Source organism: Doryrhamphus excisus, linkage group LG11 (genome assembly GCF_037039965.1).
Source record: "Doryrhamphus excisus strain RoL-2023G ecotype Guam linkage group LG11, RoL_Dexc_Guam_v1.1, whole genome shotgun sequence".
Lineage (NCBI taxonomy): Eukaryota > Metazoa > Chordata > Actinopteri > Syngnathiformes > Syngnathidae > Doryrhamphus > Doryrhamphus excisus.
The window spans coordinates 398792-425577 of NC_136367.1; the positions used below are offsets into that span (position 1 = coordinate 398792).

The 26786-nt window shown below is 49.7% G+C and overlaps 2 protein-coding genes and 1 long non-coding RNA gene across 5 annotated transcripts in view; 1 reads left to right on the forward strand and 2 right to left on the reverse strand.

The window, feature by feature from the left end:
- bcl11bb (BCL11 transcription factor B b) overlaps positions 1-15333 on the forward strand; it is a 32775-nt gene extending 17442 nt beyond the window's left edge. Inside the window, exon 3 of the mRNA XM_058078036.2 lies at positions 10447-15333. Coding sequence (XP_057934019.2) covers positions 10447-12509 — 2063 coding nt within the window. The 3' untranslated portion in view covers positions 12510-15333. The remainder of the gene's footprint in view (positions 1-10446) is intronic.
- Positions 1-18963, reverse strand: part of LOC131132540 (uncharacterized) — a 39234-nt gene extending 20271 nt beyond the window's left edge. For all 3 annotated transcript variants that reach the window (XR_013629376.1, XR_013629377.1, XR_013629375.1), the window contains exon 1: positions 18833-18963. This is a non-coding gene — a long non-coding RNA (uncharacterized LOC131132540). The remainder of the gene's footprint in view (positions 1-18832) is intronic.
- Positions 18964-24873: 5910 nt separating this feature from the next.
- On the reverse strand, positions 24874-25871 carry LOC131132575 (uncharacterized). Its single transcript, XM_078794670.1, has 3 exons — positions 25716-25871; positions 24984-25657; positions 24874-24919 (listed from the first exon to the last, which is right to left on the reverse strand). The coding sequence occupies exons 2-3, from the start codon at positions 25575-25577 to the stop codon at positions 24908-24910; spliced, it is 606 nt and encodes a 201-aa protein (XP_078650796.1). The 5' UTR covers positions 25578-25657; positions 25716-25871; the 3' UTR covers positions 24874-24907.
- Positions 25872-26786: the final 915 nt, after the last annotated feature.

Here is a 26786-nt window from a genome sequence, read left to right on the forward strand (position 1 = left end):
GCTGCCATGAATTAAAGCAGCAATATGTAATTATGAGGATGCGGATAAACAGGCTCAAAGCATTTTCTTATTAATATTATTTGATTTTATATACAGCAGTAAAGCATTTGGGGAAGAACCACTCCCCCCAAAAATCCTGCTCATGCAACACCTTGTGCAACAAGAATAGCATCTGCCGTTGCTATGACAACCCTAATCCTTTTGCTAGCGTCAATGCTAGCAGGACAGCGAAATGGCTTGTTTGGCTGCGAGCACTGCTGGCATGGACCAGGCTGCAACATCAGACATCATATCTGAAATGATTAAAGCAGACCTACTTGCATGCTAGGCTATATAGCCACATATAAAGAAACAGAGGGGGGTGGGGGCGGGGGCGGGGGCGGGGGGGTATGGAAATAAGAGGATTACGAGGACAATTTGACTCCTGGCTTTATTCATTATAAATGTAAATCTGCTTTTTATTAGCTTGCTCCGTGACTAACACATCAAAACAAAATGGAGGAGCCAACCTGGCCTGTCAACCTGACCCTAGATGGCGGTGCCCGGGGGTCAAAGGGCAACCAACTTGGAGGAAAAACAGACTCAATAAATCCCTGTCCTTTTCTTCAAATCCGGCTTTTCCCCGAGCCAGTCGAAATGAAATAAAGTGGAGATGTAATCGGGCGATCGGTACCAGCAGACCTCATCTGGGCCTCTGGTCTGGGGGGGCAGCGCTGGCCTGAACAGACGCCCCGGCACACACGCGCGTCCTTAAGGCAGTGGCTCCATGAAAGCCTCCTTTCAGCATAAGCTATGCAGGAGCCGTGCCAGCAGCAGGAAATGTACCAGCGTGATAACGGCCACAAAGACAGAGAGATAATGACAAAGAATTGGGGGGGGGGCACACGGAGCCCTCCGGGGCGGGTGCAGGGTGGGTACACCAGGGACCAGCACGTCTCTATCCGTGGCGTGAAGACAGTTGGACACGCCTTTGCCAGAACCATGCCCGCCACGTGAAAGAGGGCCGTCTGACAAGAGTCGCTACGCGGCCTTGCAGGCAGGAGAATGGTGTGGTTATGGTTGCCACGGCGACCAAAAAGCTCCTCTATTTGAGTTGTCACTCATTTGGGCGGAATGGTATTGGCTCGCCGTGCTTTCAGGAACTTCTAACGAACCCATCAATTGATGAATCCTAACGAACTAGCGGCGCACGGCGATCATCAACTGACTGGCGCCCGCATGCGGGCCTGTTTGCTTCCAAAGTGGCAGGAAGGGCGCTCGCTAAACACCTCGTTAGCATCCTGCTAGCTAGCTAGCTGACCCGGAAGTGGAACAAGATGGTGATGATGATGATGTAATCAGCCGTGTTTTTATACTTGTATTTGTACTTTACTCTGATACTTGTAGAATACTACTTATAGTTGTACTCAACAATTCTACATGCGCATAAATGAGGAAAGAAAGGCGTACATCAGGGGTGTCCAAGGTGTGATCCGGGGGCCTTTTGCGGACCCTTGGTTGTAGGGTTTATTTTATTGGCGTGCGGCACATTTTTAAAATGTCAAAATAAAAAACGATTGAGACATTTTTAAATGAAAGGTTTCATTTTACGAGAATAAAGCATGAAGCCACCCTGATGCCACCCATAGACTTGAAATATTAATGATAAAATATGCTGGTTTTTGAAGTCAGAATATTATGAAAAACAAACCAAACAAAATAAAGTTCAAGTCCAAATAAAGTCTATATTATAATAAATATATATAATATTTTGAGAGGATATTGTATATGAACATTATAAAATGTAAAAAAACTCAAACAAAAAGGGAAAGAAAAAGAGCCAAGAGCAAAAGTGATAATAAAAATAGGCTTTTTCAGCGAGATGACTTGAAATACTGCATATACGTATACTGTAACTTATACTGTATTTCCAAAATATGAGAGGCCAAGTTGCATCCTTTCATTTGTCGCCAGGTTTAGCTTCCGTTTTCCTCCATTGAAGACGAAAAGGTGTTTTCCTACACGGATGATTTGGCAGCACACACGATAGCGACTGCTTGGGCTGGAGTCGGACCCTCTGGAATGATCCAGGATGCTAACCAAGGTTCCCCTTCATGAATCTCGACAAAAGTTAGGTTTCATGTGCGCTCAGCATCGTCGCTCATTAGAGGAGATGAACAATATTGTCGTGTGGAAATGACGCCCATGCCGTGTTGTCACTTGTCATCGTCAACACTTGGCTAACTCGACCAATTTGACATGATTGGGTTATTGTTTTAAAAATAATCAATTGATTATCATTTGCAACCAAATTTGATGAGGCGTTTTTTTCCCCCCCAAAATCAGGCTGGAGCGGCGGCGTCATCAGCAAAATCACCACTGCTTTGTTTGTGGGTTAGCACGCTAATTAGCTCGCTTGCAAATTGGGTTGAGGCAACACTTAGCATTGAAACACTAAACTGGCTAACTGGATCACCGGGAAGAGGCTGGGGACGAGGCGTTCAGGGACACGTGGCGGTAGGGTGTCACAAGACACTCAGCTCAAGAGACGAGACGATGCACGAGATCGGGTCTCCGAGATGTTGATTGACGGTCTGCTGATGGAAAGTTTGTCGGAGCGGTGGATGTTCACTGCGCCTTGAATCAGTGCGACCGACGTCACGGCCCGGCAGCAACCAATGGAGGCAGCAACAGCAAGTAAACAGGAAGCCAGTCCGGGGCGGGACATTCCACCTGCCGTGGAGCCTGGGCCGCCCTGATGATCCTTTCCCAAGGGACGGTGTGAAACCGAATCCCGGGATAACCGACACCATTTCCCCACAGGGAACAACGTTCACCTCCGTCACACACCCAACACACGGAGCAGGACAACAATCAAGGCAGGTTGAGCAGATGATTTGGCAACCTGCTCCTCCGTTACGCTCTTCCGCAGCGAGCGTACGCTTTCATCTCACCACACCGCGTGACAACCGTCATGCCGGACACGGTGCAGCGCTCGGGCTCGGACGGGCATGTGCACAGCCGCGCACGTGCACGGTGGGATGATTGGAACCACAAAAGGGAACCAGGCTTGTCTCTTTTCGAGCTTCCGCAGAAGGACGTTTGGACATTTCTTCAGAATGTACGGGAAGGCGTGGGCGTGCTGCGGCTATAAAGCACATTGATCCAATGAAAAATCGAATAACCCGACATAGCGGAGTCAATACGGCATTGAGCGGTGGTGAATGGGACATTGACAGTGCAGACAAAGTGGGCGTCCCTGAGGGGCCACACTAAGCTCATTTGGATGGAACCGCTCAAAGTCATTGTCAAAGCCGCTTTTTATCTTTGGACGCCATCAAACATCTTTTTTTGCACATCTAAACGGCTGCCTGTGACCTTTTCCTTGAAATATTTCACATTCTGCTTTTTCTCCCCGCTTATTATTAAAAGGTGGACGCCCCCCCCCCCCGCTCTTATTTGTTCTACCCGGCGATGACGCCATTGTTTCCTTGCGGCCGTCGCCCGCTGTGCCGCACTACAACGGCAGATTTAAGTGCTGGTAATTCCGCTATTAACAATAGAATGGCAGGTGGTCATGATAAAAGCATTTCCCTCCGCTTCCTCAACGCACGCCAATTTGCTTTTCTTCTTCTTCCTACACTTTTTTACCAGGCTTCCTTGTCCCCCCCTCCCTTGCTGCCGCCGCCCGGTTATCCTCCATTTTGTCCACAGACCCCCGCGAGTGCGTCCCCCCGGACCCCACCACAGCACGCGTAGCTAATGCACCCCCACGAGGCTAAGGTTGTAGCTTAGAGTCCTCCTCTTGGAGCCCCCCCCAGCAGAGGAAGTGCTCACGTCAGAAGACAAAAAGGAAGCTGGGGGAGAAATGTAAAAAAGGAGGGTGGGAATGTTTCACTTCGTAAATTCAATCAATATATTTTTCTCGCTCTGGGGGTGGGGGGTGGGGGGGTGAGACTTCAACTGCGGTCTTGACTCATCAGGTTTTCATCACTTTCCAACTTTCCAATTCAATTAGTGGTTTCACATGACGCTTGGCGGCGGGGGCTGCTTTGCGTCTTCGCCTAGACGGGCTGCATCGGCTCCGCGTACAAAAACGACAGCGAATGAACGGTTTAATTTCCTTTCCACGATAATATTCCAATGCTATTTCTTTATCTTCAGGTGGCCTCCTCCTCATTTCCGCTCCCTTGCACCCCCCCACAAAACACTCCGCATTCTGTCAACTCCTCCTGTGGTTCTTCTTCTTCAGCCCCAAAGCATCTTCTCTTCACAGCTCATTGAAAAGGAAAGCCGTCCCGAGTACGTTAAAGCCAAGCCTCCTCGTGGCGTCAACTAAGCCTAGGTCCTATAACAAAGCCTAGGCCCTATAACAAAGCCTAGGCCCTATAACAAAGCCCAGGCCCTATAACAAAGCCTAGATCCTATAACAAAGCCCAGGCCCTATAACAAAGCCTAGATCCTATAACAAAGCCTAGATCCTATAACAAAGCCTAGATCCTATAACAAAGCCCAGATCCTATAACAAAGCCCAGATCCTATAACAAAGCCCAGATCTTATAACAAAGCCTAGGCCCTAAAACAAAGCCTAGGTCCTATAACAAAGCCTAGGTCCTATAACAAAGCCTAGGCCCTATAACAAAGCCTAGGCCCTATAACAAAGCCTAGGCCCTATAACAAAGCCTAGGCCCTATAACAAAGCCTAGGCCCTATAACAAAGCCTAGGCCCTATAACAAAGCCTAGGTCCTATAACAAAGCCTAGGCCCTATAACAAAGCCCAGGCCCTATAACAAAGCCCAGGCCCTATAACAAAGCCCAGGTCCTATAACAAAGCCCAGGCCCTATAACAAAGCCCAGGCCCTATAACAAAGCCCAGGCCCTATAACAAAGCCCAGGCCCTATAACAAAGCCCAGGCCCTATAACAAAGCCCAGGCCCTATAACAAAACCTAGATCCTATAACAAAGCCTAGATCCTATAACAAAGCCCAGGCCCTATAACAAAGCCTAGGCCCTATTACAAAGCCCAGGCCCTAAACGGATGACAAATCCATACAGCAGCCATTCAGGAAGGCCTGGAGGCCAGAATGGATCCCACCATGAAGGAACTCCATCCCACCTCACGGTTCCGTGCTTGCGTCCAGCATGACTCCATTTGTCCCGGTGGGAGGAGGCGGGGTGGCTAGCAACTTAGTAGAAATGAAATGGAGATATTGTTTGTATTTTTTCATTGTCATTTTCTGAAAAGTAATGTTACAATCACACCCGGTCTCCCAAAGACCCAATCTCACGTATCGTCTCGTGACCCCCCCGACTTGACCCGAAGTGTGTTTGCTATGGGAAATGGTTATGGTATGATTTGGTTTCCCATGGACCCTTTGGAAGGGAATAATCAGGAAAAGCTAGCTTCCGCTGTACTTCCACTTCCTCGAACGGACCCAGCAGAATCTCCGGGCTGTGTCCATCCCAGTTTCATAGGATAAAAATCCTATATTATTATATATCTATATATGGAATATATGATTATACATATTGTCATTACAGCCTAACCCAAATAAGCATCCAGCCTTTGGTGACTCAGCGTCTGTGAGGAGTGGATAGTCGCTCCTCTAGAGCTGGGACACTATAGACAGAGTCCGTCCAGGGAATCCTTTAATCATCTGTATCGTGTGTGTGGTCTGTTTGTTCATAGGACACACACGTTTATGGCTGTTCTTCCTCCTAAAAGCACTGATGGGGCATTCAAGGCCATTTTCCAATGTAGCATGTGTTTTTTAAAAAATAGCACACCCCACCAGGACACCAAAGAAAGATGCAGGTGCCCAACTTTGACAAAGAATGCGAGAAACGCAATTGAATCCATAAATTCACAAATTTCGGTTTTCGTCTGACCTTTGGGGGCGGATTAATGCCGAAAACTGAGATTCTGCTCTATTTTGGTTTGGATGAGAAATTAGCTTAGCGGTGTTTTTGGAACTAAACACATCAGAGAGTGCTATTACTTTAAATCCTCTTTTTGTGCTGTCAGGCATTTTAGTTGCTGGTATTGGCTGCACACACACACACACACACGCACGCACACGCACACACACACATGTATATGGTTAGCAGGCTGAAGCTGGTTCCAGTTAGCATGGAGCCAGCCACACCGTGTGAGAGCCTCACCCCCCGCCTGCTACTGCCACCCTCCGCAGTCTCGCTCGGTGCCCCCTCCCATTCCTTCCCAACATGCAGTGCGGGTGACAGCCAGCCAGCCAGCCGATGCGCGCGCCAAGGCGGCGGCTTATCGCCCCAGCTCGCCGTCCCTGGTTGATCGGCGCGGCCCCCGTGGCCCCTTGATTAGCCGCCTTCATGACAAACAAGCCATCAGAGCGGAGTGGGAAACCCAGGAGGGGGAGGAAGGAGGGGCAGGGGGGCGGCAAGGGGAGGAGAGGTGTTCGAGGTGGGCACGGGGGTGAGGTGCGGAGGTTGGGACCCCCGGGGACCCCTAGATCACAGCCATGCTAATGAGGAGCTGCTTTGCCAGCAGGAGAGGTGTCAGCTAACCCTGACAGGTGCACATCGCTCCCTCGTGTGGGCGTGCACGTGTGAGCGCGCACGGGGAAGGCTGAAAGTAGGGAGGGACCGGCGGGGACGGGTTTGCGTCCCAGTGGCCTCGCCTGCGGGGGGCTTTGTTCCGAGTGTAAATCTGTTGCCGCGCCGCCCTCGATGGAATGTGGGAGCAGCGCGGCCAACCTGCATCCCTCCCCGGGAATGGTGGCGCGCATGTGCACGTGCACAAGACACGCGTCAGTAGGCTCCCGCATCAGCTTGACTAACATCCGACTACAGCCGACACTCGGAATTGACCAAACCGTCAATCATTTGGATTTCAAAGGCATTTGACCCCACGGGAGGCCATTGCAACAAGACATTACAGTTGTCCCTCGTTTAGGCCCCAAAACTATAATTCAAGGTTAATAAATTGAATATTTTCATAGTTGGAGCGCAGGAATATTGTTCATCACTTTCTAAATATGTTTTTTTAATTGTTAGAGCCCTGTAGACACGGAATAACACCCCTATAGTCACCTTTACATTCCTATTTTTCTTTGCTTGCGGCACATTGCAACTCCTATGCTGCAGGGACACAAGACGGCTCGTAACCACTTAGCATTGATTTGATTCCTTCTAAACCTAAGAAGCCAAAAACCTACCACTTCCACACAGGATGGGAGAATGTGGGACATGCCATGGCTTCATGCAGTAAACTAATATCTTGTATCATTCCTGCTGCCAAGTGATGACAAATTGCAACATCACGTCTTTTTGCTTCCTAAAAGATATTAAAATACATTGTTTGGGTTTATAAAATGCATAAATACGTCTTCAGCATTGATGAAGTTCATTCATACATTTGTGAAAAACGATGATATAACAAGGCAGCGATAATGGAACCTCGAGGGTAAACTAGAAAACGTGAGGAATAGCGCGGCCGCTCCACATTCTTTGTCAAGTGTTAGCATACCCAGGTTGTCATCGCAGATCGTCGTGTTAGCGCATTCCAGTCGGTAGGCTTTCAGCGCCATTCACACCAGTAACTTTGCATGCTTGACAGATTTCAGGGACTGTGGTGTTTTTTGGCCGTCCCCCCTCCAGATTAGAGCCGGGTTGCGATACAGGCGTCGATGGCGGGAGCTCAGGCTTTGCAATCAAAGTCAGGCGGGAGCGACGGCATATGTGAATTCCTAAATTAAAGACAAATCCACATGTCTACACCATATGCCCGCTGTCTACCTCGCACCCCCCCACCTCGATGAGCTCGCACCAATTTTTCGACGTGGGCCATATGCGAGCAGTCAATACGGCGGCTCCCCTTCTTCATTGGCTGGCATTTTGTTTGTACTTTTTAGGGCAAAATAATGGCTATAAAAGGCAATCTGGAAGGAATAAAACGTGATGTAAAGCTCAGATCTCGGTCCCACGAAGGCGGCTTTAATTGGCCCGGTGGTTTTAGTAAGAAAAGAAGAGAAGGAGAGCGTTATTAGCGGCCCACCTCGGTTGCACTGCGTGCCTGTGCCAACGTTTTAATAACTTCCTCCAGGGCTCCTGGCCAGTCGCTCTTGTTTTGATGCACACGACCAATGGTGCCCTCCCAAGCGGGCTGTGCTCTCGGGCCTCCGTTGCGTTGCCGTTCCGTGGGAACGCTGGCATCAGCGCACCTGGACACGACCGGGCTCCGCGGACTGGAATGTCGGCAGCTGCCAAAGTCGAGGAAAACAATCACGGCCTTGGTGGTTTGCCTTTTTTGATCAACAAAAACCTGTGATCAATACCTGATCAATACGTAACCTTGATCAATTCATATTTTGTAAATATGAATTTCCTATTCTAATATTAGAATATGTATGAATGACATTGTATGATGTAATGACTGTTTACATGAATCATTCTAAATGAATGAATGCATACATACTGCAATTATTTTCAAAGGCAAATGTTTTCGTTAATGGCATAAAGGAAAACAATCCTGCTGTTACCAAGGCAACACATGTGTTCATAATACTTCTCTTAGCTTCTTCAGTGAAATATTAGAAATATAAACACAGCATTAAAAAGCTGGCCTCTGACATGTCAATCAATATTTCTTGATAAATGTGAAATTAGGGCCGAATAGACGGACTAAATGCCAAGTCAAATGCTCAACTGTTTGCAGCTAAAATACAAACGCTCGATAGAAAAAACAGCCTTACCGCAGTGCAGATCAATCAAATCAATGGATAACAACGTGGCTGGCATGTCCTACTTCCTGTTGACACAGGAAGTGGCGTAATCTAGGCCAAAAAAATCTTTAAAAAATGCAATACATTGTTTGGAAGTGTTTGATAGCGATAGACATATCATATTCTCCCCCCTCCTCGGGCCCCGTCACCCCAGCCCCCTCAGCCTGCTTGTTTGAGAAGTTGATGAAATGTGTCTTTGGTGGTCATTAGGCAGCAGCCATCAGCTGTCACTCTATTAGCCGACACGCCTCCCTTACTGGCATATGGCGCGGCGGGCTAAGTTATGACAAGATGCAAATGGGGACTGGAGGAGGGGGTCACGAGTCGGGGAGTGTTTATTACTGGGCTGGCTCGCATGCGTGCTTTGATGGAGATGGAATATTAAAAAATAAAATAAAGATAAGACACCCCGCCGTCTCCCACTACAATCTTGATTTGTTATTGATCCGTGTTTGGTGATCAGATGATACAAAGTCCTCAGGGCCCGTGTGTGTTTGCCCAAACAAGCCCCCCCCCCCACCCCCCACCTCCTCCACTCTGCATACCCCCTCCTCCTCCACCGCCTCCTTCCATCTCTCGTCTCCCCGTCCAAAGCTGCTAAGCTGTCCAGCTCCGCTGCCAAGCGGCCGTGTGAAGCCCAGCCAAACTAAACACAGGCAGGCAGCCCGCCACTCGCCACTCGCCACTCGCCACTCGCCACTCGCCACTCGCCACGCGCGCATTAGCAGCAGCAGTCAGGTCGCGTCCCACCCAGCCAAAACAGTGCAACAGATCTGCGCTAGGAGCAGAGAAAAAGTGACAGAATCAGTAAATGAGCTCCTCATTAGCCTTTTCTGACCCCCCCCCCCCCACTTCTAACATCCAAGCCCAGGGGGGAGCTCAACCAATCAGAGTGCCAAATTAACTTCCTCAAGCAGACACTGATCCAGGATCAGCCGGCGCTGGTGTCCTCTGGAGGTGCGTTCCACGGGAGACTTTTATTACGCCGGCGGATTCCATCTAGCCGGCATCACGGACTGGGAGGGGGGGCGCGGTAGCCGGCGATGACAAATAAGTAGATGCAGATGCCGTTAGGAGCGTCTTTGTCTGCATTGAATTAGATAAATCCCAACAAAGGCCGCGTCGCAGTGACTGATCGATTCATTTGGTTCATGAAGTCACAACGTTTAAAGGCACCATTTGTCAAGCAGGGACGCCCCCCCCCCTTGGTGTTTGCTGCAGCCACCAACTACACTGTTTAGCTTGGGTTTTTCCCAATATTACATCTCACCCCCCTCTTCTTATATTAACAGCCCCCCCCCATGGTGAGCATTTCTGCATGCCTGCACCCCCCCCCCCATATGGAAATGACAGAAAAGACGAGATGGATCTGTATATTAAAGTCAGGCTGACAGCAAAATTAGCATAATGTGTCGTGGCCTTAGGGCACTATACCTGCCATCTGCATTAGCCTGCAGACACACACACACGCACACACACGCACACACACGCACACACACGCACACACACACACACACACACGCCAACCTACCTATTAAGACCAAAGTCTTCCACCAAAGTCATTCACCAATCACAGCCAGGATTATCGGCCAAGTAGTCGGGGTGTCCCACCCGGTCCACGATAGTTGAATGAATTAGCCAGCGTGAACGTTTACCCAATGTCTCCATTTTTGGACTAAAAATGTCACTCCTGTCCCCGTCCCCAGACAAAGACGAGCCCTCCAGCTACATCTGCACCAGCTGCAAGCAGACCTTCACCAGCGCCTGGTTCCTGCTCCAGCACGCCCAGCACACTCATGGCATCCGCATCTACCTGGACAACCACCCGGCCAACTGCTCCCTCACCCCCCGCATGGCCCTGCCGCCCCCGCCGGGTGCCGACGCCCTGCCCCGCTCGCCTCTGCCGACATTCCTGGGCGACACCAACAACCCCTTCCACCTCCTTCGCATGGCCGCACCCTTGCTCAGGGAACACCCTCCACCCCCGGGCTTCATGGAGACCCGGCTGCCCGCCACACCACCCTTTGTCAGCCCCCCACCTCCTCCCAGACCCCCACTGGAGCGACTGGGCCCGGAGGAGATGGGGCTGCTCTCCCAGCACCCCAGTGCCTTCGAGAGGGTGATGCGGTTGACACCCATGGAGCCCCCGTCTATGGACTTCTCTCGACGGCTGAGAGAACTGGCAGGCAACACCAACAACAACGGGGGTCCCACACCCCCCCTGTCGCCCAACCGCGTGCCACCCATGCACCGCTTGCTCAGCCCCACGCTCTTCCAGCCAGGTTCCAAACCGCCGGCCTTCCTCACCTATGCTCCGCAGCCGCCCACCTCCCAGGCGGGACACGGCTCCTCAAGCCCCCCTGACGCCCAGGGTCAGAACCAGGCGGCAGCCAAAGCCAAGTCGTGCGAGTTCTGCGGCAAGATCTTCAAGTTCCAGAGCAACCTGATTGTCCACCGCCGCAGCCACACTGGAGAGAGGCCGTACAAATGTCACCTGTGCGACCACGCCTGCTCCCAGGCCAGCAAGCTCAAGAGGCACATGAAAACACACATGCACAACAAGTCCGGCTCCATGGGGGGCTCCCCTGAGCCAGGAAACAGAGGCGAGGGAGGCGAAGGTGAGGAAAAGAGCCACGAGGCTGATGCAAGAGGGGTGAGCATGGACAACGAGGAGGAGGAGGAAGAGGAGGAGGAGGAAGAAGAGGAGGAGGAAGAGGAAGAGGAGCTGAGGAACGGAAGTCGGCCGGACTCTAACTTAAGCGAGGACTCGCAGGAGTTCAACCCCAACAGGGAGAACGGGCCCAGGCAGTCTCCCAAGGAGAAGCACCTGGGCGGGGAGCGCGTGGGCGAGAGTGGGGGGGTGGGCATCATGCATCCCTACAACCATCTGGACAATCATCTCAGACTGAACCCCAACAAGAGGAGCCTGGAAAGGCAGCCTAATGGGGACGGCACCAACGGGGGCAACCTGGAGCGGGAGCGGCAGAGCGACAGGGAGCAGGACAAGGAGCAGGACGAGCAGGACGCCCGTCCCATGATGAACGGCAGGATCAGCGTGTCCGAAGCCGAATCCTTCCCGGGGCTTTTCCAGCGGCGACCCACCCCCATCACCAGCCCCAGCCCGTCCAACAACAACAAAAGGATCAAGATTGAGAGGGAGCAGCTGGAGCTCCCGCCGACGCTCCCGCTCATCTCCCCGGAAAACGTCTACTCCCAGCTCCTGGCCGGCTACGCTGCCTCGCGCCACTTCATTCGGGAGCCCTTCTTGGGGTTCACCGACTCCCGCCAGTCCCCTTTCGCCACCTCCTCGGAGCACTCCTCTTCCGAGACGGGCAGCCTGAGATTCTCCACGCCGCCGGGCGAGCTGATGGAGGGCGGCAGCGCATCGGGCCGCAGCGGCAGCAGCACGCCGCACCTTCTGCGCGGACCCGGGCCCGGCCGGCCGCCGAGCTCCAAGGACCGGCGCAACGACACGTGCGAGTACTGCGGCAAGGTGTTCAAGAACTGCAGCAACCTGACCGTGCACCGGCGCAGCCACACGGGCGAGAGGCCCTACAAGTGCGACCTGTGCAGCTACGCCTGCGCCCAGAGCTCCAAGCTGACGCGCCACATGAAGACGCACGGCCAGTTCGGCAAGGAGGTGTACCGCTGCGACATCTGCCACATGCCCTTCAGCGTGTACAGCACGCTGGAGAAACACATGAAGAAGTGGCACGGCGAACACTTGATGGCCAGCGAGGTCAAACTGGAGCAAGCGGACAGAAGCTAGACGCGGGGCGCGCACGGCCACACCCACGGCCACAGCCACACCCACACAGAAATACATATATATGCGCACACATCTTCCCTATGACTACTTGGAAAAGGGGCATGGCTGGATAATCTCTTTACATACAAAAAAAAAAAATCAGACTGATTGATGTTGATTGATTTTTCAATTTCCCTCATCGCCTGAGAATATTAACAGAAAAAGGGAAACTTTTAACCGGAGCGTCCGGAGCGCCGTCTGAGGATTTGATCAGTTTAGGAATTCCATGGAGCCTTTCTACTGTGCAATAATTTCTGTATTTATTGGATTTTTTTGTAACGATATTTGGCATGTGCAGATACATCTTTGTGGGATTTCATATGGAGTTGCTCCAAAAGTTTTTCATTTCTAAAAAAGAAAAAAATTGGAAAGAAGTCACCCTTAATGATATTAATAATATTAATAATTTCTTGTTTTGTCCTGTAAGGAAGCTTATTATCATGTACGAGTAAACGTGTGTGAAGCGCTTGGCTTTTCAAAGTCCTAGTTTTCTAGAAGTGCAGCAGCGGACTACAATCCATCCCCTCCCCTCCAGCACTGATGTCGGCCTGACAATAACACCGTGACGGATTTGAAAAATCCAACAATGTCCACCCCATTCATTTATTGGGCTAAATTTTGTGCTTCTTAAAAATCCGCTTGTGAATTGAAAAGAAAAAGAAAAAAAACCCCGAAACAAATACAGAAGCTGTATTGCTGTCCTCGCTCCAGTCAGGACGTAAAACAAAAAGGTTGCACTTAATGGAGTTAGCGTTCATTAGCTGATGCTCCCAACATTCCCCGTGTAGGATGGAACCACCATATTTAATATGCTGAATAATTTAAGACTACTTGTGATTAATGTGAGAGGGGAACAGTCCTGTTTATGTAAATATATTCCATTTGTTTTGACTTTTTCTTTGTTTTGTTTTTGTTTGTTTTTTTTTTTAAATATATATGCTCAAGTAGCCCCCCCGACTGTTCTGAAAAAGGCGGCCTAAAAACAATCAAGAAGACCAGCTGCTTGCGTCATCCAGTGTGTGTACGTGTACGTGTGTTATTGCCTTGTCCTACTCTCCGTTCCGCCCGACCCCCACCTTGACCTCAGGCCGCCCCTTCCACCTTCCCTCCTTAACGAGAAAGCCATTCGGCGTCTGACACTTTTGACGACTTCTCTGCCGTCTCCCCTCCCAGAATTGGTGACAAAAAGCTGAAAAAATGCAAAGTGGATATGAGTTATGATGATGTTGAGCACATCTGGCCGTGTGACCTCCAGTCTTCTAGGAAAATACAAAGATTGGAACGGGAGGGCGATTAAGATGTGTGAGAAAAAATCCTTGACCAGGCAGACGAGTCATTCAAATGAAATTGGAAGCATATGAAATGTTTTCTTTTTTTTGGGGGGGGGGGGGGGGGGTAGCCAAATGCGCATCAACAGGCCACATGGTCTTCTGGGAGGGAGACACAGTGAAGCCACATGAAAGCAGACGGAGGAGACGCCATCTTTCATTTTCTGCTCACAATCAACCTCGCTTGGAAAACGTTTCACCCTTGTCACCCTTTTGTCCACCGCGGCAAATTTTCTTTACCGAGCCAACAAAAGCCTGGAAAGGCGGCGTTTCATCAGTTCAGGTTTGGGCCAAGAGCGGCGGAACCACCATTACGTTATGATACGTTTACAGTGGGGGTGTCACAAGAGTTCTGGTCGGGGGAAAATGTGCCGCGGGCACTCGGCCTGGAATGACTCCTTCACACAGGAAATGAAAAGAAAGTGGGTCGCTGCGCCGGCTTCAGTGAGAGTTCACTCTGGGCATTGCTTCCACCACTTTGGCGCTCTTGTTCCGTAGAACAACAGCATGAACGGAGTGAGCCCTTTTGTCATTGTCTTTGTCCCAGTGGGTGGAGGCGGGGCCGTGCAGGAGAGTGTGACGTCGTCGAAATTAAATGAGTTCATTCCAATTTCTTGTCCTATATTTTTCATGATGCTTTTCTTAAAAGTAACATGGTAAAGCTAATCCTCTTCCCGTAGACCCAATGTCGTGACACCCCTACTTTACAGTGTTGAAGTACGCCCCCCCATGAGAATACTGCAACGTGTACTAGGAGCATCATGGAGTACTGTATTGTACTGTACTGGAATGCCACCAGCAGCTCTGGATGCAGGAGGAGGGGTCGTTTCTCTCAAGGAAATCCAAATCCATCATGCTTTCTCAAGAAAGCGCTGCCATTTTTTTGGTTTTATTTTGAAAGGGAGCTTTCAGTGGTTTGGCTGAGCTCTCCTCTGCAGGACGTGCAAAATGGGAGAATTAAAAATCATTTCCAAAAATGGATGGAGATAAAACGTGCAGGGACACTTTTCCAACATGGACATCTTGGCTTTTGGTTGCTTTTTGTCCTCATGGTTGCTTGACGGTCTTGTGATGACACTCAAATGTCATGAAAAAAAAACAAACCCAAAACATTTTCACTTTTCACAACTTTCACTTTGGCTCTTTGTACAAAATAGTTTTCCTTCTTCCTTTTTAGTTTGGGTGGGGAAGGGAGGGACGTTGGGGGGGTGGGGGCAAGTGCATCATTGTGGAAAAAAAACAAACAAAAAAATGTGATCTCAGAACAGTACACACCTGCTGTTTTGGAGCATATATGTATTTTTGTAATGTGTTGAAAAATCAATACAAGAAAGCCAACACTTCAATAAATGTTGCAATTGCTCTATGATTGAAGACGCTCCTCGCTTCCTTTGTTTCTTTTTGTCAGTCCGGGCTGATTGCACGCGTGTCGTATTGTCGTCGTTCCCACGGCAACGCACGCGGGGGGTGGCGGGGGGTGGGGGGGGTTGGCGTTTGGAGAAGGAGATCCGCATCAATGAATCACACCTTTGATGACAAAAGTTGACACTGGAGCTGCTGGAAGTGCAGACAATGGAATCATCCCAAATAAACTAAGCCATTCATATCCATAAGAATTATGAAGAATTATGAAGAATGCAGTGAAGCACTTCAACAACTTTATTTTCATTTCTTCTCAAGACAATTTGTCTCATTTTATATTTCAAGGCTGTCCTTGCCAAAATGTGCATAAAATGTAGCATGACTAGCGGAAAACAAACATTAGTTTTTGTTTTTTAATAGTATTTTTGAAGAGAACGTGTTCCAAATCAATCTAGTAGGATTTGCTATAACAAGTCATACATTCCATTGGTGTAAATAAAAAGTAAAAATGCCAGCAGTTACTTGAAACATTTGTCCCTAAATAAATGAAATAGAGGATATCTTTTTAGCGTTTTTAACTTCCTTGTGCAGCTATGTTATGTCATAATTACTTGATAAAAAAAAGATTATTTTAGTAAATGAAAGTATCTCACACAAATAATATGCAAATGATTTTGACTGTGCGACTTCACGGTCTGGCTCGGCTACGTATATCGTAGCGCTTGACTGTTAGCACAATTTCCTGCTAAAGTCTCCCGACGCTGGGTATGAAAGGAATAATGGGAATGATGCTCGGAGCCGCCTCCACTCTGCTCGTCGCTCACGCTGCCGGGGAACGACGTCCAAAGGTTTGTTTTAATATTTTCTGGCCTGACAAAAACCTGTCACGGGCGTCAACTGAGGAATCTTCGCCGGCGGTTATTCTGCCAAATGTTCTCCAGGGCAAGACGAGACGCAGACAAACTGTTCTGACTGAGGAAGACGAAGCGGCGTCACCGACGAACGAAGACCCCGTCTGTGTATGGCGACGAGCCTCCCTGTCCCACCCCCCACCCCCACCCCTGGTGAGGAACCGGCATAGCTGCGAATATGAGTCACAGATTTTTGGCTTCTGGGCCGAGCACTTGACAGTCCCACGCCTCGCCAAGGAGCGGCGGCGTGAGTAAGGGGACCCGTCAGGTATTTCTTGATACGGGGCCAACATCAGTCAAGCCCAACCTCGCTGCAGCCTGCGGGCAACGGTGTGCGAAAATGTGATATGTGTGTTGTGTGCCTCCATACGGTGCAGACGGGTGAGCAAAGAAAGAAAGAAAGAAAGAAAAGGAGAATCGTCGGGGCGCGTCGTCGCCGTTCTCGCCTCACACATGGAAGTGTTGCGACGTCTCGGCATCATGCATAATTCAGCATCACAGAATAATTGCCAGGGCGAGATATTCTAAAAATAATCCAAATGCAGCTACAAATTGCACAATGTTTGGAAGCTGCAGGAAGGACGGCTTTCAGACATTCCCCTTGTGTGTGTGTGTGTGTGTGTGTGTGTGTGTGCGTGTGTGTGTGTGTGTGCAGGCGGACACATCTGGGTGCCATGTTGAGGGTTTTGGTCTTCTGGTCAACAGAAATGCACACACTGAGAGGATGTCATGTTCTCACAAGCCCTAACCTTGCCGTGGCACGACTACTGACACAGCAATTGGACTTGCATGACTCTCCGCACATGTTTCATTTCACGTTTGAAGAAAAACGGGTCGCCATAAAACAATAAAAGCTTAAAAGATGACAAACGATGCGCCTCATCCTGGCGGGAACTCACGTTAGAATCGGAAAAAAAAAGGTTTCCATCCGTGCGACATTCCAGGCGTCATCTTGACATGCCCGAGAACAAAGTCGTATGCGCCGTGTGTGTTTCTGCAAAGCCGTAAATCATATCGCCAACCTCAAACGTGTAATTATGCAATTTATTTTGGCAGGATTATTCCTGTACTGAAGCGTCTTATTTTTTTAAGCGTCCCCATATAATCAGAGGCCACACAAACGTTCCGGCCACTTCTTTCCTGAAAAGACCGACAGCGACCCGGCCCGAGGCGCTGGTGGCGGAGAGGTGCCGCATCTCCGTCACCATCGGTGCCGGGGCCTTTCCAGTCGTCAGAAGGCAAACGGGAAATCACGGTTTGGAGTAAAACCATGTCCTCGGGGAACAGGGTGTCAGCAGGCACTGCGGTCCGCCTCCCGGGCCGCACCGAACCACAGGACCACCGCAGAGATCCTACTTTACTGGTGGATCACAGGACTGGGGCCCCAGCGGCCCTTCTGCACATACCCACGTACTAATCTGGTGTCCCTGACCCGTTTCCAGTCGAGTTGCGCTGCCCGCCCAATGAGGAAATCCAGCCCAGATGCCGCTTCTTGGGAACCGTCTGGAGAGATGGAGGGGAGTGGCGGTCACTTAACTGCTGTGGTTTGGGATCATTCTGGGAGAACCGGGACGGCACGAACAAAGCAGCTCATTTACTGACATCTTCCTCTTTTTACATTCGTAAAAATTCTTACTGATGGTGAGGGGACATCTCTCAGGTCCCACCTTGGCATGATCAGCCAGGATCCGCTAACTCCTTCCTCAACTTCCAGTATTAGTCAGCCACCTACAGTCGGGGTGTCTCGCCACACGGGACCAGCAGAGATTTTAACGTGACCGCTAATACTTTGAAGTCATAAAACAATGTTTTGAAATGTTTATTTTCCCACAGATTGATGCTCAAAGATTATCATCAACACTCATATCAATAATAATAATAATCATAATAATACTGCAATTGCTTGGCGAATAGTCCAGTGTGTACCCCGCGTCTAGCCTGAAGTCAGCTGGGATAGGCTCCAGCATACCTGCGACCTTAATGAGGATAGCGGCATAGAAGCTAGATGGATAATAATAATAATAATAATAATAATAATAATACCACTGACTGTTCTCTCACTTACTGGTCTTTGTCCACTCACATCCAGCTGTCCTTAAATATATATTTTTAATAATTTAGAATAAAAAATGATCATCAACACTCGTTCTCGTGTTCTTATTCTTTATTTATACAGTGAGCGTGTTGCTAAATTGTAAACACGGATCTCTTCCACGTATGAAGCGTGAGCATCAATGAACCCGCTCGGCAACTAAGGGTGGAAGTCCGAACATCTACGTGGTTGATCTGACAAATCTATGACAGCTTCTGCTTGAACGTCAAACGGGAATGGAAAACAAATTCCACACGTCACTGACGCTGAGAACAACAGCATGTAGGTAGGTTGCATTGCAAGGTGCGCCTAAAGCACTTCATGTACGCTTCCAACAATGCCTTGCACACTGCCACGTCCATATTGCTTTATTGTCATTCGGTAGCCATGCCAGAGTTCCGCCTGACTGACACCTGGCTGCCTTGCTAACATGCAGCTTTTCTCCTCCTTTTCATCTGGCGCCCCTACAATGCACCCCCACAATGCACCCCCAATGTCTGCTGTTTGGCCACAAGCTTGCCAATAAAGTTGTCTGGTACAGGTCCTGGTTATTCTGGTCTGTCCAATCAGTGTGTCCCGTGTACATCTTACCTTGACTTCTACGGAGAGAACGTTGTTGGATTCATGAAGGGAATTGTTGACGCCATAGTTTGGGGGTCAGGCGGTGTGGTTCCTGGGTGCTTGGGGGCGGCTTCATATACGCAAATATCCAATCCGGTTCTGAGCAACCAGGAGACAAAGAGCCTTTTAGATCACGTAGAAACATTTATAGAAGCACTTCATGCCTTTATTAAATAACGGGCAATTGGGGGGCTGGGGGACCAGGGCTGATTAGGGTTAGGGGCTGAGGTTTAATATGGCAGTTGGGGGGGGGGGGTGTCAGACTTTGACAGAAAACTTTATCTAACATCACCTCTGCAAAGATTCATACAGTATTTCATTAAGGAAGGTTCTGAATGTTCTATCACACATATACATCATTTCCTGTCTTGCTGGCTAGGCCCCTGCGGACCCCCCAGCCCCCCCCCCCCCCCCCCCCCTTAGCTCACAAACTAAATAGCTAACTAAGAAACTAGTCCACTAAATGTGGGAGTGACAGGAATGACCAGCATTTTAATATCACTTTGTTGTTCGTCGTGTTCTTTTAAACCGCTAGAGTATTCCCTTGTTTATGCTGCTTGATTGAAAAGAAGTTTAGCACCATAGCAAGCCACCACCACGATGCAGCTAACTAGCTTGTGGCTACGGCTAGCTGACTAAGCAACAGTTGGCGGTAAGAAGGTTAAGAAGGTGAAATGGAAGCTAAAGTGCTACCTTGTCCTCCAGCAAGAAGACGCCAAAAGCCGAGTCCATCGAGTCCTGGGTTCATCCCGTATCAGCCTTCTGGAAGCTTCGCCTTGCTAGTTCGTAGTGGTGATGTGTGGATCCATGGAAGTAGCATTATCTCTAATACCAGGTCCAACATTCATGGTCACAATATCAATACTTTGATACTTACTCGTTTTAGGTGGTTATATTCACAAAAAGCAATGAAATGACTGAGATCTTGTCTAAATGGTGCGCGGTTGGAGGGATCTACTTTTTCTTCCACCCTGCTTAATGCGGAGGCAGATGCACGCTGGGGTAGTGCGATACCAATGATTTTGTTTCCGATCCGATACAAGCTGATATCGGCCATACCAATCCGATACGGATGCCTTGCAAATTCACCCCATGTGTCAGGTACATTTGAAAAAGTTGTGTATATCACACTTATTAGTTAAATAAATTATAATTTCGATACATTAAAAATGCCATAATTCATTTGTTAAAATACAAAAGTATTGCTAATTTGAGAATCCATTTCAGAGCTGGTATCAAAAGTATCAATAATTCAGTATGGATCTGCACGTCACATCACTGCCCGGCTGTCGAACCATGGCGATCATAAATAGGATTGTTTTTCTTTTTTATAGTACTCTTTCATCATCAATCATTTTTTTGGTGCTTTTATTATTTAAGTTTATTTACTTATTGTTTTACTTCATGTGCTGGGTCGACTTGGAGCATCCCAAACAAGCCACTGCCCCCTGGTGGCGAGGAGGACTTACTTCGGGGACACCAGCTCAAGCTGAGCCTCCCGGTCCGGCCTAGATCCAGGACCAAGCAGAACAAGCCTAGCTGTCTCCACAGCATCTTTTGTCACATTTATTTGGATTTCATTTTATTTATTGATTTATTTTGGTCTTTGTCTTTTTTTGTTTCTGTCGCGTTTAGCTAGCTAGCGGTCAGCTAGCAGACCTCCCAGGTGGACCCAGGTAGACGCCCGAGGGGGGTCAGCGCCGCCGTCCGACTGGAGCTCGTCGCAGCGCGTTATCAAATCTCCTCACTCGATTTGGACTGTAATTATGTCGTAAAAACAAAGTGGCTGTGAAGCCGAGGGCCCGCCAGCGCGATCCGCTTTCATCGAGAGCAGAGCGCCTTAATTATAGCGTGCGACGCGCAGCCGTCTTTCACTGGGCAGCTTTCCCCTCCTGCTCCTTTAAGCCGCGGTGCATTCTTTCATTGTGTGCTAATCACAAGGCAACGGCGGGCCGCCGAAGGTGGGTTTGAACGCCGGCCCGTACACATCCCGCACACCGGAGCGGCGCTTGTAGGCGCTAATGGAATGTGATGCCCGCGCCGTACCTAATGATACGCCTTTCACGCCACAAAGCCGTTCAAATGCGAGGCGCAGCATAAAAGGACGCGCCGTTCTTTGTGCGCAAGTGAGGTTAGACAGATAAATGAGTCAACGTGACAAAAGATGACCAAACCTCATCAAAAGGCATCATCTTAATGAAGACCACGGCAAATAAAACTTGGATCCCCCTCCCTCCCCCGTGGGAATTGATTTCTGTGTCATTAACTTAAGAGGCGGCCATAAAACACTCCACGGAAGGAAATCATCTCCTTTTATCTGCTTTTTCTTCCCAGGAAGAAGATGGGCAACGAGTGTTTGTTCAGTGACAGCTTCCACATTGTATCTCCTCCACACCTGGCACGGGACGCCGCCAGATGCCAAAGCAGGCGACATATGGACACTTCATTAGGTACATAGCCTAATCAGCTCCCGTACACAAATCTCGGCCTACCTATGATTGATGCTGACGGGGAGCATGTTGGCGACTGTGGAAGAGAAGAGGAACAAAACATCGAACGACGTACCTCCTCAAGGCCGAACCAACATGGACGTACGAGGCCGTGTTGTTGGCCAACAAGGAAGTCATTCATCCCTGTCGCCAACTGCAGTCTTACGCAGTCCAACGTAGACTTTGAAGGGTTAGGTGTGATGCTGCTTAGCAGGGAGAGTCCAACGTGACCAAGCGCCAAAAACCTACTTCTGTCCTGTGGGTGGTGTCATGTCAGACGAGACCAGAGAGTATTAGGGCCGCGTTGAGTACTTGAATAGGAGGACGTCATGTCAGACGAGACCAGAGAGTATTAGGGCCGCGTTGAGTACTTGAATAGGAGGACGTCATGTCAGACGAGACCAGAGTATTAGGGCCACGTTGAGTACTTGAATAGGAGGACGTCATGTCAGACGAGACCAGAGTATTAGGGCCGCATTGAGTACTTGAATAGGAGGACGTCATGTCAGACGAGACCAGAGTATTAGGGCCACGTTGAGTACTTGAATAGGAGGACGTCATGTCAGACGAGACCAGAGTATTAGGGCCACGTTGAGTACTTGAATAGGAGGACGTCATGTCAGACGAGACCAGAGAGTATTAGGGCCGCGTTGAGTACTTGAATAGGAGGACGTCATGTCAGACGAGACCAGAGTATTAGGGCCGCGTTGAGTACTTGAATAGGAGGACGTCATGTCAGACGAGACCAGAGTATTAGGGCCGCGTTGAGTACTTGAATAGGAGGACGTCATGTCAGACGAGACCAGAGAGTATTAGGGCCGCGTTGAGTACTTGAATAGGAGGACGTCATGTCAGACGAGACCAGAGAGTATTAGGGCCGCGTTGAGTACTTGAATAGGAGGACGTCATGTCAGACGAGACCAGAGTATTAGGGCCGCGTTGAGTACTTGAATAGGAGGACGTCATGTCAGACGAGACCAGAGTATTAGGGCCACGTTGAGTACTTGAATAGGAGGACGTCATGTCAGACGAGACCAGAGAGTATTAGGGCCTCGTTGAGTACTTGAATAGGAGGACGTCATGTCAGACGAGACCAGAGTATTAGGGCCACGTTGAGTACTTGAATAGGAGGACGTCATGTCAGACGAGACCAGAGTATTAGGGCCGCCTTGAGTACTTGAATAGGAGGACGTCATGTCAGACGAGACCAGAGTATTAGGGCCGCGTTGAGTACTTGAATAGGAGGACGTCATGTCAGACGAGACCAGAGTATTAGGGCCACGTTGAGTACTTGAATAGGAGGACGTCATGTCAGACGAGACCAGAGTATTAGGGCCACGTTGAGTACTTGAATAGGAGGACGTCATGTCAGACGAGACCAGAGTATTAGGGCCACGTTGAGTACTTGAATAGGAGGACGTCATGTCAGACGAGACCAGAGTATTAGGGCCGCGTTGAGTACTTGAATAGGAGGACGTCATGTCAGACGAGACCAGAGTATTAGGGCCGCGTTGAGTACTTGAATAGGAGGACGTCATGTCAGACTAGACCAGAGTATTAGGGCCGCGTTGAGTACTTGAATAGGAGGACGTCATGTCAGACGAGACCAGAGTATTAGGGCCACGTTGAGTACTTGAATAGGAGGACGTCATGTCAGACGAGACCAGAGAGTATTAGGGCCGCGTTGAGTACTTGAATAGGAGGACGTCATGTCAGATGAGACCAGAGAGTATTAGGGCCACGTTGAGTACTTGAATAGGAGGACGTCATGTCAGACGAGACCAGAGTATTCGGGCCGCGTTGAGTACTTGAATAGGAGGACGTCATGTCAGACGAGACCAGAGAGTATTCGGGCCGCGTTGAGTACTTGAATAGGAGGACGTCATGTCAGACGAGACCAGAGTATTAGGGCCGCGTTGAGTACTTGAATAGGAGGACGTCATGTCAGACGAGACCAGAGTATTAGGGCCGCGTTGAGTACTTGAATAGGAGGACGTCATGTCAGACGAGACCAGAGTATTAGGGCCGCGTTGAGTACTTGAATAGGAGGACGTCATGTCAGATGAGACCAGAGAGTATTAGGGCCACGTTGAGTACTTGAATAGGAGGACGTCATGTCAGACGAGACCAGAGTATTCGGGCCGCGTTGAGTACTTGAATAGGAGGACGTCATGTCAGACGAGACCAGAGAGTATTCGGGCCGCGTTGAGTACTTGAATAGGAGGACGTCATGTCAGACGAGACCAGAGTATTAGGGCCGCGTTGAGTACTTGAATAGGAGGACGTCATGTCAGACGAGACCAGAGTATTAGGGCCACGTTGAGTACTTGAATAGGACGTCATGTCAGACGAGACCAGAGTATTCGGGCCGCGTTGAGTACTTGAATAGGAGGACGTGTGAAAGTTCCAAGGGTAGCGGCCTTAAAGCTCCAATCAAGTTAGTCAGGTCACGTTGGTGTCCCATCAATGATCCTAAGACGACGTGGGACGCGTACTCGGGTAGCACAAAAACACAAAGCGTGCTGATGCTGCTCTTCTCGCGGTGGAACAGACTGCGGCAGGAAGCATTACGACGCCACCGAGGAGTCGTAACGGTGATTAACAGCTGCTTCTAATTAAAGATCAATGAGAGTCTTTCAAAGGTGATTTGTTACATAAATTAGGATGCCCACTGTCCATTAACGGCGTCCGCCTCGCTCCAACAGATTGGGCTGCTGGCCATGTTCGGGAGAGGCAGCCGGCCCAATGGCAACCATACATCACGGCCGGCCCGTGATGCCGTTTCATGGACGGGCATTTATTGGGCGGCATGCTAAAATGTCACTCATTCGTCAACGGGGCGGCCAGATGGGCCTGACGACGCCTGGCTGTGCGTTGATGGAACATGTGTGATGTATACGCCTTTCTGACGCCATGAAGATGATGAGGGTGTTGCATTTCTTACACTTCCTGTCTGCCATCTGACAGCATCACATTAAGATGCACTTTGAGTCGGAGGAGCCGACGCCGTCCGGTTGGAAGTAACAAAAGTAGTCTGAGTAACACTGCATGAATAAAAGTACCCGTTATTTCAAATGACTACGTTGGCATCAGTAACACCGGCAAACAGGAAACTACAGCGACACCATTAACATTGTTACGCTGAAGAACTACTTACTGGCGTAGTGACACCTCGCCAGCTAGCGACTAGCGCCCCCACACGCCTAAGGCCATCTACACCAGTCCTTGAGGAAGCACGTGATGCTGATCAATGCCTTTTGTAGCGTGTTAAATAGCTTACATTTTAGACGCCACGTGAAGAACAAACTTTCCGATGACGAGCTTCCCAGCCTCACAAACGGCAGCTAATGTCATCAAAACGCTGAACACTCGCCCACATGCGTCACTCAAAAGTCTGACGCACAAAACCCGAAGTAATGAATTAATTTGCTGGCGATTGTAGCATCCATCACTGACACGGAACCCCGATCAACGATCCAACTGATCCCGGACATTCCAAGCATCACAAAGTCAACCCAACAATGTGTTTACATGTTTTATTTCACAAACAGTCCACTTAGTGTCTAACCTGCAAGACAAAGCAGAATGGTCAGGGGGGGGGGGCATCTTCAAGCATGCTTCTGATGGCTTACCCGAGTCAGCCTGGAGTGCTGAGGAACATCATAGACCTGGGTTCCTTGCCCTTTGTGCTTGTAAGGATTGTAGTCGCCCTGGGAGCTCGGATCTCGTCTGAAGTTTGAAAGCTGCCAACGCCGGAACGCTCCAGGCTGCACCAGGTTCTGAGGGGCGTAGTCCAAGTAGTGCTTGATTGGCTCGTCATCGTCGTCGTCCTCTTCAGATGTTTCATAGTGGACGTCGTGGTTGTAGTTCCTGCCCCGCTCAAAGCTGGTGCTGAAGTGGGACAGCGTACCTGGGGGGTACTGGCCCGTCAGGAAGTTGCGGTCAAAAGGATAGGGAAGAAAACCGTATGGGAACGGCGGGGGAGGAGGCATAGAGAACTTGGGTCCACTTGGAGCTACCGTGTCCAAAGGAAGAGGCAGCAGTTGAGGGGGGCCTTTACTTTTGGTCTCCCTCTCATTGTGACCCTGCTCTAAGGTCTTCTCCGTGCGGAAGAGCTCTCCGGGCTGATATTGGGGGTGGAATGGCGGAAGCAGAGGTCCAGGAAATGGATCACTTTGGGCCACATGACCATCATGCACATAACCAGGAAGTACAGGTGCATTCATGACAGAAGAGCCTGGCAGGTCAAGAGAACCGTGGGGTGCGAGACCACCAGGTGGAAAAGAGCCTGGAAGTTGCAGATTCCCTAGGAGAAGACAACATTAGCAACTCCTCGGAAACGGGAGACACACCAAGAGGGTTACCAGAAGGTGGAAGAACTATGTGCGCTGGCTGATGAGGTCCATCGTATGAAGATCTGGGCTTTGCTCCAGAAACAGACAGCTCAGGTGTGAACGCCGGCTTTGACGCTTGACTACCAGGGAAGGACTTTGGACCTGAGCAGGAAACGGTCAAAGGTTAACAATGTTCAATACGGGGAAGGCGTTTGGCACCATGGCGGCACACCAGAGGTCACCACAGCACAGGCATGGCCATGGTCTACAATACGGGGATTATTTCTGCCCTGAGCCACACAGGAGGCCTTACCGTGCATCAGCGGGTGGCTGGAGGCAGCACCAGCCAGCAGAAGAAGGAGCCAAGCCCTGCTTGAAGAACAAAGATGTGAACAACCACGAGGAGCCGTGTGGGATGCAAGCCTTACCCTGAGGAGACCCAAACCGCCATGATGCCAGCCAAGGAGCGCTATGACACCAAGCTTCCGTGGAACGCTGAAAAAGGCTGAACATGACCCGTCTTGACCAATCAGGAGGCGGCACGGCCCTAATCACTTGTCAATCACTTCCACCTGAGGCAACCTCTGCTCCACCAGGCCCAGCAGTCACCACGGCAACCACCAGGACGCAGCTGCTTGCTGACCATCAGGACGTTTGCCTAATTAGCATCCCCTCGTCTGGGGCCCAATCACAGCCAGTCATGACACCTGTCAATCAAAGTGCTTGACCACACCGGGCGTCGCTTCCAGCCGCCGCCTCCTGTCATTGACTTTGTCCTTTTTGGCGTGCTAGCCGTGCTAGCCGTGCTAGCTAACTTGTCTCCTCATTGGGGAGCGTCTGACTTCCTGTCTGTAGGAACGTCCTCATACTCACGTTGTCTTCATTTAAACAATGCTCATGACTCAAAGGAGATTGGAGTATTATTATTATTATTATTATTATTATTACCATTTAGTGCAGTAAATCTCAACTTTTGTCCCTTTTTTTTAAAAGACAAAAAGAAAGTAAACCATGTGATTTATTACCGTCTGGTTTGGTCAACAGCAAACAAAGAAATAGTTAACTCTCATGATGGAATTATTATGATTACATTCTTGAATA

Excerpts from the sequence above, each read along its gene's own strand:
- LOC131132575 (XM_078794670.1), bottom strand. The coding sequence starts at position 25,577 with ATGAATGCACCTGTACTTCCTGGTTATGTGCATGATGGTCATGTGGCC.